The following is an 11,108-nucleotide window of genomic DNA, read 5'->3' as shown; positions in this document are numbered from 1 at the left end:
ATTCATCAGAACTCAACTTTTCTGAGAGTTGGAAAGGCCTTTCCCTTTATCTATGGACCTATCCCAATCCTTTCAGATGTACTGTGATAGCAAGCAGGTGTCTAGGGAGTAGGAGTAGGAGCTGAGGGAGGGGGGGGGGGGGGGGTATGGATAGGGAACTATGGAGTCTTACTGCAGTTGTAGAGGCGGTGGAGTTTGAGCAGGTCGTTGTCACTGAACTCCATGCGTTGGCCGATGACGTCGCTGAAGGCGTGGATCTTGGTGACGATGGTGGGCTCGGTGCCGTTGCGGAAGGCGTTCTTGCTGTAGTGCATCATGGAGCCGTAGTCGTAGGGGACGCCCAGAGAACTGGACGTGGTGTCGTTGTACGTGTTGAAGTTGTGCTCTCTGCCTGTGGACGGATGGATGGACGGATGGACGTACGGACGGACGGACGAATGGATGGATGGACGGATGGATGGACGGATGGATGGGTGGATGGAGAGAAGGGAGGTTGGGTCAATTCTGTTTCAATGCTGTCAATTCAAGAGGTTAATTTAAATGCTTGTGAAAAATAATTGCCATTGTTGTAAAGGGGTATATGCAGAGGCGGATCATCCATTATGTGACTATGTGAGAATGCTGACCACTAACACCACAGCACTTTGCCCTTCGATCACGTCTGGTAAAGATAAACTCTGATGACCTCATTTGAATTTAATCTAGATTGTTGTTTACAAATGTTGCCCTTTGCCTTTTTATCTGAGGTGGTTAAACACGCACAGAAGATTATGCCAGGCATATTGCTAAGCATTTAACACATGGCTTGGAGCATGTGTTATAACGCTCATTAAACAGCAGCAGGTGAGCTACACTAAGGCTGTTTCGTTCAGATGCAAATGTTTCTCTTACTGTCATTCCGACAAATACTTTAATGTGTTTGGGGGGGGGAGAAAACAGATGGCAATTGTGTGTCTGAATGAGAACATCGTGTGATGAATTCAGCGGAGTACGAAGAGAGAAAGTAAGTTCGATGAACATATAGAGCCAGAGAATATCAGGACAAAGAGAGAATATTAGAGGGGGATGTGATGAAGAGAATTAATTAAAGGTGCAGTCGGCTCAACAAAGTGACACCAACTGAATTAGTGGGGCGACTTCCTGCTTACAGACGTCAACAAAAACAAACTTCTACAGAATCTGCCACGACTGTTGTTATTGGCTCTTCCCACTTTGGAAGTTAAGGCACACACAATATGATTCACGTTTTTTTTGCTGACGTCTGTAAACAGGAAGTCGCTTTATGTGGTTGACAATACTGTAGTTTGTGTCTTGTCCAACAGGGTTTAGGGTAAAACAGGCTGTGTTCGGAATGGCATACTAGCATACTACTCATACTAGATATGACCTAGATTTTGAGTATGCAGTGCGTTCACACTACTAGAGTATGTGAAATTTGAGTATGCAAGAAATGTATACTAGATTTTCGGTCGGCTGGTATTGGCATACTTATTATGAATTTAGTAGGCAGTATGCAGTATATACTAATTGAGAAAGCGCTACAGAGAGTCGTGAGATCGGCCCAGAAGATCACCGGCGCCCCCCTCCCCTCTCTGGAAGAGCTGTACAACACACGCTGCCTCAGGAAGGCCTCCAAGATCTCCAGAGACCCATCCCACCCTGGGAACGAACACTTTGTTCGGCTGCCCTCGGACAGGCGGTTCAGGACCATGTCCGCAAGGACAAATAGACTGAAGCTCAGCTTCTACCCCAGGGCCATTCAGGCCCTGAACACAGCAAAGACCTAGGTTCTAGGCCCTGGACAATCTAGACAATTTGATGGCAGCTACTAGATTGTAATCAAGTGCAATACTGAAACACAACTGTGAACATTTCAAACCTGCAAACTGCGACACTTTAAATGAATGTGCAATAATACTATGTGCAATATGACAACCCTCAGGTACATAAGGTTCAGAGATAGGAAATGTTAGAATAGGTATAGCATAGCATAGAGTACAGCACAGTGTTTTATTTGTATAGTATAGTATAGTGGATAGTGTACATAGCCTTTATTTATGTAAACCAGCTCTTTTCCCTTCTTGTTTTTAGTTTTTTTCCTAGCACCAGGGGAGCCCCCCCTCACAAATTTCGTTGTATGGTACCTGTACTATATCAATGACAATAAAGACCATTCATTCATAGTATGCAGTATGCTAGTATGCCATTTCACAGCCACAGAGAGAGGTTGAGTACCCTCAGAGATGCGGTCCCACATGATGTTGACGTAGTCATCGCGGTCCGAGCGCGACTGCTCGTGCCAGAAGCCCAGCGCGTGGAGGAACTCGTGCTCGATGGTCGCGATGCGGTCACAGTTGGTCCCGATGGACAACCGCTGTTTCCCCACGTGCCGGTTCCCCACGGAAGAGAAACAACTGAGGACGACACAATCAGAAGACATCAAAAATACAAATTCAGCATTCTTTTCAGGGACACATCTTTCCAAAATAAGAAATCACTTTTTGTGCACGGTTACGTGTATCTTTCAGTCCTTTTGAAAACATGTGTTCCGTGTTGCAGCATACATTTTCAAAAACTGCATGAAAAGATCCTCTCCTCCTTGTCACTTACCCGCTGCCTTTAAAGATGGAAATGTAGTTCTCCTCACCCTCCCAGGGCTTGAAGTCAATACAAGACTTCAGCCTGTACTGTTCAAAGGCCTTCAGAATCACACCTTTCGCATTGATCTCTGGGGTGCAGAAAGAATCATTGATTTTTTCACTTTTAATGATGAAGAAGTTCTTATGTCTCTGACACTTAAGTAGAGCCATCTCTTTTTAGTTTAGTTATTTTTTCTGAGTGGGGCACTCATATTTCTCCTTTGATTGACAGACACAGTAGAGATTATGACAGGAAGGATGGGTGAGAGAGAGAGAAGGGATGACATGCAGGATATGTCCGCGGCTGGAATCGAACCGGGATCCCTGCGGTACATGGTCAGTGCTTAATCCACTACGCCACCTAAGCGCCCCAGTAGTAGAGCCATCTCTGAGAGATGGACCGTGAGATAGGCTCGCAGACATCCAGGTACAGTAGGCCTACTACAGTGCTGCGTCTCACTAAATGGCCAACCTTTGGAACTAGAAACATAATCCATGGCATTCCCGGCTCCTTTGTGTGTTGTACATGCAGCTTGTTGCCTTACCTAAATCATCCTCCAGGTAGTAAGGGACTGTCCTCGGCCACCTGTACTGGTCCCCAATTAGAGAATTCCGACCTTGTCTCTGTATGAGCCATCGACGGCATTTGATAGAAAGGAAAGATTGTTCTTTAGGACAAATACAAGTGTTGACCAAAATATTCAGACCTGGGTTGGATATATATGTTACGGTACATGTGGGAATACGGTACATGTGGGCAAACTAGAGTTAGGGTTAGGTGCTACGTCGATTTGGTACATGCTGGCATGTCTAACCCTAACCCTAATCCTATCCCTAACCCTAACCTTACCCCTAACCCTAACCTTAACCGTAGCACCTAACCCTAACCCTAGTTTTCCCACATGTACCGTGTTCCCACATGTACCGTAACATATACAGTACAGTATAGTGTCAAATATACTGTCAAACTCTCCATACGTGAGCTGCACATGATGCCCCTGTTAGCCTGACACAATGGGACAAAAAGGAGTTCTTCTAGAAGTCCAAGCTCAAATAAAAGCATTTGAGTCAGGTCTGCACTTGAACATACCTCATCGAGCACGATATCTCCCTCCACAAGGTTTAACCCGGCAGCTGTGGAGAGCAAGGAGGACACAGTCCTTCAGAGTGAGACGAGTGTTGTGGATGATTGAAAAAGACACGACTGTGAACGTGAACATTTGGACAAACCTTCATTGATGTCAATAATGTCAAGGTCCCGTCCTCCGTCCACATCATACTCTGTAGGGCAAACATTTTAACGACATTAAGTGACAGTGTCTTATATGAACCCGGCCCTCCACTCACCATCGTCCTATAAAAGGTAGAAGCACTAATGTTGTAATCATGTTACAGCGCAATGTTCATCTGGGAATGAACTCAACACTGTAAGAGTTGAAAAAAAACATGATGAGTAGAAGAAGCTTTACTTGCCTAAAACTCTTTGTGTGGGCTACACAGGGGAAGAAAATCATTGTTTAGAGCAAATAAGCAGTGATTTACCATGACATGTCAATAATACAACTAAACACATAGTGGTGACGGTAAACGTCTATAATAACTGTCTCTAGATAATTGAGAATACATGAGTGCAAGGCTTACCAGACATAAGATATTGCCACAAAAGAGGTATGAAATATGAAGTATAAAAATGTATGTAGCTCTCCTGCCCATGGTTGCTCCCAAGTTAGTGACCCTAACCGAGGAACACCTTGAATAACTACCCTTGCCCTTAGGTACTGTGATGGTGGGTAGATGATTACAGATCAATTTAATCAGGTGATAACAGATCAATAATTGACAGAGTTGTGAAGCAGCTGATAAGTTGACAAGATTGAAATCAACTCCAACGCTTATCAGCCAACACATCTCTCTCCACGTGTAAGTGGTAAAGATGAAGGTACTGACAGACAGATATAGCTACATACACACACACTCGCGCGCACACACACACACACACCAGGGGAGCCAACATTTAGCAACAACATATCAGTAATTATGTATCTATGATACTTATCATATTATTATCTACCGGTATCTATGATACACAAAACTGATTCTGCACCCTGCACAGTGTGCACACCACTGGAGAACAGGTTTTTCTGGGAAAATAACGTTTAATCAACATGATACATGGTACATCTTCTTTAAGAAAATAATTAAACAGGAAATCACACTTGTACTGTAAAAACATAAATAATTGGAATGTGCTGATATGAGGACATTGAGGTTATTTGCGTATAGTATTGCTTGAAGTGAGCGGGCTGACGCCTTGCATGGTAGGCGTGCTGCCATTGGTGTTTGAATATGTGTGTGATTGGGTGAATGAGAGGTCCAATAATTGGAATAAGGCGCTATATAAGTGCAATCCATTAGTCCATTTATAATCAACTGGAGTGCCTAGAAATCGCTACAGATGTATTGTGGTCATTTGGCATGGTCATTTCAATGATAGGTAATGTTCATGGAAGCTTCAATGCTTTGAAAAGTTTTGCACTCTGATATGTTACTTTGCACCCTGTGCACCCAATGTAACATATCAAACAAGGCATTGAAGATGATTGCAGTCCACGATGTGAACTTCAGAGCCCGACTAAAGAGTACAGTCGTACAATACTGTACATTGCGGTGGAGTGCAATTACAGTACAATACAACACAGAAAAGAACACAGAGTTTGAACACAAAATTGCAAGGCATTTATCACAGATTGCGGTGACAAAGAGCAGTTGAGGAATGTTCAGTTGTGTTGGAACATCGCGTACAAGCTCAGGGTCTTATTGTGGGGACAGGTGCTTGTAGGAGTGACTGCTGAATGGCAAGGAAAAGCTGGGTGTTCTCGTCCTCCCACACATTCTATAGGAAAACAAGGATTGGACAGAAGAAGAGTCACGATGAGCGTAGGCAACAACGGTGTGTCTTCGTCACACAATAGTCCTTGTGGTGGTCACTGTTTTTTTTTCGTCTGCATTTGGTACTTTTTTCTCAATGTTTTGTTTTGTATCACAACAGGTATACTGATCAGTAAAAACTGGTGTCGGTAGAAATCGGAGGATGGGCTCATTGTAATAACAAACAATGACGAGGTGCTGTGTGTGTGTGTGTGTGTGTGTGTGTGTGTGTGTGTGTGTGTGTACCATTTTCACACAAGAGCACAGCCTGCCTGGTATGTGAAAACAGAAAGTTGCTAGCATTGAACTTGTGAACTATTGAACAGCTCTTATTGTCAAGAAAACGTCGGTGGGATTTTCTGAAAGAGACACATTCTTACCGTGTACCCTTCGTAGCTGAAGCAGTGCCTGGCGCTCAGGTGGCCAATGAGGTTGCGGCTGCAGTAACCAGGGTTACCCCAGGGTGTGGATGCACAGATGGGACACACCTAGAGGACAGACAAGGGGGTGAATGACCAAACCTGGACAAACAAGCAAGGTTTTCGTTAGAGAATACAAATGTGACACGGTCTGGTGAATTGGGCCGCAACTCAATTGTGCAATTGTGAAGCCTCGCAAATCATGATTCTTTTTTTTACAAAATGTGTCTTCCGTGTAGCATTACAGTACTCTCCCAGTCAGATACTGCATTGTCTTGGTGAGGGTGAATGTGATTTTTTTTATTTTTTAAAGTGAATGAAAAGAAAATGTGATTCAATGCGCTTCACATGGTGACAGAACACGCAAGCAGGCAAGGGTTAAAAACTTGTACACTGTGCATCCAGGAAAGTTCTTCTTAAATGTTCTTAAAAGATCTTGTTAAATTTTCTCTCTCTCTCTCTCTCTCTCTCTCTCTCTCTCTCTCTCTATATATATATATATATATATATATATATATATATTCTTATCATTTTGAATTGCACGTGTTGTATGAAATGTACTATACAAATAAACATGCCTTGCCTTACCTTGAATTGCCTGTGTTGTATGAAATATGCTAAACAAGGCCTTGCCTATGACATTAATTCTGTAGTGGTCAAGGATATTTCAGTCAGAGAGCAGTGTCAAGGCATGTGGAGTAGAGATGCCTTGGAACCACTCTCCCATAATCAGTAAACCTTGCCTTAGGCCATGTAAACATCCATCCACTCACGCCTACTGTAGGCTTTTAGCTTAGCGGGCTAAGGCGCATCCATGTGGGAGACCCGGGTTGAAACCCTGAGAAAAAAGACAGTGTAGTCGTCTCTTACCCTTGGAGAGCTCTCCCCTCTGTGGCTGCCCACACAGTGCTGGACAAGTGCCATGTCTGTCAAGCCCTGCAGGGGGCAGTATGGACAGGAGTAGTACACTCCTCCACGGCTCATTGGCACCACTCTTGGCCTGAAAGATTATAGCCATCATCATCATCTCAAACACATTATTTGCCTTTCCCAAATACTATGAAAATGTATCCTTCCTTCCTTTGTTCCTTGGGAGATCGAGTGATGGAAAACAATTAGATAGGTGGAGCAAGGGTTGACCTTTATGAATGAATGAATGGTCTTTATTGTCATTGCTATAGTACAGGTACCAAACAACGAAATTTGGGAGGGGTGGCTCCCCTGGTGCTAGGAAAGAAAAAAAAATCCTTTATCATAAAAAAACGTTATCATCAATCCAGTCATGTGATGTACCTGTAAGATGAGTGATGGCTCCCAGGAAGTGATGAAAGGGGATGCATTCTGTTAGTATTTGGACAGGGCCATAGAGTTTTTGAACATGGGTACTAACATGTTACTACTTACCCTCTAGTGACAGCCATGTGAGGTTGTACAGGAAGTCTTGAGAGAATCCTAGTGGAAAATATCTACATGACCATCAATGACATACTCCTAAAACTAGCAATCATGTCCCCAATAATTCAGTGTCACCTACTGGATGAGCACACATCTCAAACAATGAAAGTTGTGTTGGATATTCACACCACTATCGAGGTCCATGGACTAAACATTTAAAAAGGTTTTAAAAGTTTCTTTGTGAAAGTGATAATGCATCCATTCCGGTCAAGCAAAAAATTAATCTATGATGAAAATAGGTCACATGCCCTTGTTCTATCTAGTAATTAGTAACTCCATCATGAGTGCCACTAGTGTGGCTACTTATTTCATCTTTGGAGAGGTCATTTTGACTAAAAAAAGGTTTTTGACTCGCTGACAGAGCAGGACGGAGTGCCCTACAACTGGGACAAAGTAAAGAGCCATCAATCAAACGAAGCGGTCACCTGGATGCAAACCCGTCAGTACTTTTTACTGTTGTCATGACAACCCTGTTGACTCGGGTTGATAGGTTATTGATATTTTCCGGCGTAGACGCTGCTTTATTCTACTTAAAGGATGCTATCTTCGAGAGAAGCCTAATGGAGCTGAACTGATGCGGTCTCGTCCATGGACACGCAATCGCCCTTGTTGACCCTGAGCAACTCTGCCTCTGTAATCAGACAGCACTTCCACTACCTTCTAAGCACCGCAGCAGGTTTGTGTTAGCCTGCTGAGCTAATAAGCCCAGCTAATGGAGCTAATGCAAACCTTCAGGTCTCACAGGAGGTTACACCTCAGATATCTTTAGATAATTATGTTCTTCATTAGTCAAGTCGTGCATGGCTATGATCACCCAAGCATTACACAAGCACTGGTACTGTGGCACATCACGTTTTTGCTAGTACCCATTACTATTAGACCTACTACAGCTTCCTCATCAACCACCAGCCCCCTGTACAGTTTCTCTACTAGAAACAACAACAATCATAATAATAATAATAAGCATAATCATACGACTCATAATCATAATAATCATAATAATAATAATACATTCAGCCCCGCGGTGGTGTAGCGGTCTACGCACTGGCCGCTAGTGCATGCTGCCCACCGGGGCCGGGGTTCGTATCCCGGCTCGCCAGATCCAGATATGGCCGAGGCACACGGGAAGCGGCATATTGGCCGGCCGCTTCCGAGGGGGGTATAGGAGTATTTCTGGACTAGGATCCGTCGCGCAACACCGCCCCCTGGGTGCCGGAATAACGGTACTGGGCTCGAGGAGCCAGTCAGCCTAGTCTGCCTGGCGCCCTCCTCTGGGACTGCCGGCCACGGGGTCGTGCGGCGGATCCTATACAATAGGCAGGGGATAATTGGATGCTAAGTTGGGTTAAATTGGCTACCAAATTGGGTGAAAAAGGGATAAAATCTGAAAAAACAAAAACAAAAAAATAAAAAATAATAATACATTCTTCCTTCTTCTAGCATTGTAACTGCCAATGGCCCCTGATCATAGCATAGACTGGGGGGTAGTGGTGGTCTAGTGGATAGTGAGTTGGACTTGTGATCGGAAGGTTGTGAGTTCAAATCCCGCCTGAAACCACACCACTACTAGTGTGTCCTTGAGTAAGGCCCTTAGCCCTCAGTTACTCCAGGGGGAATGTCCCTGTAATTCGTAATTGTAAATCGCTTTGGATTAAAAGCGTCTGCTAAATTATTAAATTATAGATTACTTTTTCTTCTGATGACTGATGGATAGATGATTCACGTACTTACTTAGACAAAATGTATTTGTTGTAAGTCTCTTTGGATAAAGGTGTCTGTTAAATGCCCAACATGTAATGTAAGCTTTTTGTCAGTAGTTTCCAGATACTGTAGAACTACTGACACTGCCACTCCCTGCATAGTTCCCAGACACTTCCAGCCAATAGCCTGGGGACGAAGCTACTCACCACACAATAAAGATGATTGAGCAAGCTAAAGGCTTAGGCCTACACTGTACAGTATGTGTGCTGCTGTTTTGATAAACGTGGTGTCTGTATACTGACCCAGCTATATAGATCCTGCCACCATGGTTGCTTTCTTGGGTTGTTGGTGTGACTGGTGCTGCTGGTGGTGGTGGTGCTGGTAGTGGTGGTAGTGGCGCTGGTGGATCTTGGTCTGTGCCATACTCCTCAATGTACTTCCTGCAGTTTCTGTAGTGAGCCCTCATCCTACTGAGAGACCTCTGAGAAGAGAGACCAACCACATGTTAAGCATGAACATTGTATGGGGTAGCGTGTGTGTGTGTGTGTGTGTGTGTGTGTGTGTGTGTGTGTGTGTGTATTACCCAAGTATTACCCAAAATAATACATTCATTAAGAAATAAAAAGAAACGTGTAACCCAGGTTCATCCCCTGCACAACTAGGTCGGTACAGTATGACCTGAATAATGGTCAGGGCTATGGCACAAAGGGGAAATTCTGACCACAATGCTGGAAATCCCCTACATTGTTGCTGGAGAGGAGTCACCAAAAGAAAATGGAAAAACAGCGCCCTCTTCAGTATGTAACTGTCACAACAAAACAGTACATTCACAGTACAACTGTTCACTCACGCCAGTCATTATTCACACAGACAAACATGAAGTGATTTGTACATGCTGTACTCCAACAGTAATGCATGACATGGAATGAGAAATGATGGTAAACACACGTCCCTCACATCCCTCCCCCTATTCCATGCATTACAATGATCCCCCTGATTTCTATGTCCACAAGCCTCCCCTGATTATATGTACATAATGTACACACACACACACACACACACACACACACACACACACACACACACATCTAACAAATAGACAGCAATAGTCAGAATCAGTGTAATGAGCGCAGGCTCTTACCATAGTGCCACAGGCCCTACAATTGCCTTTCTTCTGTCTCATCTGCTGGAGGATATCTGCTGCTCTCTTCTCGTTCTCTGACACGGGACCCCTGCACATGGGGCACTGCGGCCCCTGGCTCCTGACCGCCAGGACGAAACACTCCCTACAAAAGCTGGGACGACAGAGAGGTTCCCTGGTTAAAATAGGCCAATTTGTGTTGTTTATTTACAGGAAAAAGGAAAGCCATGTTGTTGTTTAATGACATGGATATACCCAGTTTGTTAAAGTTGTGTGAAGTTCACCGGATTTGAGCATTTGATTATTTTTGACCGGTGGACGACCAGAATTCCTTGACCTAGGCTATATATAAATACATATTTACATATGTCTGCAGCTCTTGGTTCTGATGGGGGTCTTCAGGACATCCTGACATATGGGACAGTCGTAGTCCTCGGCTACACGGCTCTCCAGAGTGTCCTCAGCATCCTCTATGTTCCTTATCGCTCCCAGGGGCTCCATTGCTGCAGGGTGCGCAGCTCCCATGAATTCCCAACTCTGCCAACCTGGAGACAGGAGAGTTGCTTAACCCTGCCTGTTGACGTGAACGTGTGTGTGTACGCTCCTAGTGTTAATGCTTGGGCTTCAGCTCGGCGGGCTAACACCGTATTGTGATGTGCCGGAGACGCAGGATCGAAACCCGCCGGCCACACATGTACGGCCTCAGGATGCTATTGAAAGCCAAAGCTCATGAAACCATGACATAGCTTTGTTTAGAATGGTACTGCAATGGTTGGATTCCAGGTGAAGGTGTCATAATCCATTGGAATGCAGTGATAGGAGATC

At 44.3% G+C, this 11,108-nt stretch overlaps 2 protein-coding genes across 2 annotated transcripts in view; both read right to left on the bottom strand.

Annotated features, from left to right (window-relative positions):
* The window catches only part of LOC308172154 (meprin A subunit beta-like), a gene marked incomplete at both ends in the record, with an annotated part of 10,313 nt that extends 6,026 nt beyond the window's left edge, over positions 1-4,287 (bottom strand). The window contains 7 exons of the mRNA XM_080547065.1: positions 173-391; positions 2,236-2,414; positions 2,611-2,728; positions 3,185-3,263; positions 3,730-3,773; positions 3,870-3,920; positions 4,281-4,287. Of these exons, the coding sequence (XP_080403191.1) occupies positions 173-391; positions 2,236-2,414; positions 2,611-2,728; positions 3,185-3,263; positions 3,730-3,773; positions 3,870-3,920; positions 4,281-4,287 (697 nt within the window). The remainder of the gene's footprint in view (positions 1-172; positions 392-2,235; positions 2,415-2,610; positions 2,729-3,184; positions 3,264-3,729; positions 3,774-3,869; positions 3,921-4,280) is intronic.
* Positions 4,288-5,445: 1,158 nt separating this feature from the next.
* Positions 5,446-10,784, bottom strand: LOC308172153 (E3 ubiquitin-protein ligase RNF138-like; the record flags this gene model as incomplete). Its single annotated transcript, XM_080547064.1, has 6 exons — positions 5,446-5,532; positions 5,948-6,055; positions 6,857-6,986; positions 9,568-9,623; positions 10,284-10,437; positions 10,648-10,784. 6 exons carry the CDS (start codon positions 10,782-10,784, stop codon positions 5,446-5,448), a joined length of 672 nt encoding a protein of 223 aa, XP_080403190.1.
* Positions 10,785-11,108: the final 324 nt, after the last annotated feature.

The sequence above is a fragment of the Nansenia antarctica genome, assembly GCF_963989245.1.
Source record: "Nansenia antarctica genome assembly, chromosome: 16".
Lineage (NCBI taxonomy): Eukaryota > Metazoa > Chordata > Actinopteri > Argentiniformes > Microstomatidae > Nansenia > Nansenia antarctica.
This window is presented reverse-complemented; position numbering and strand designations above follow the sequence as displayed.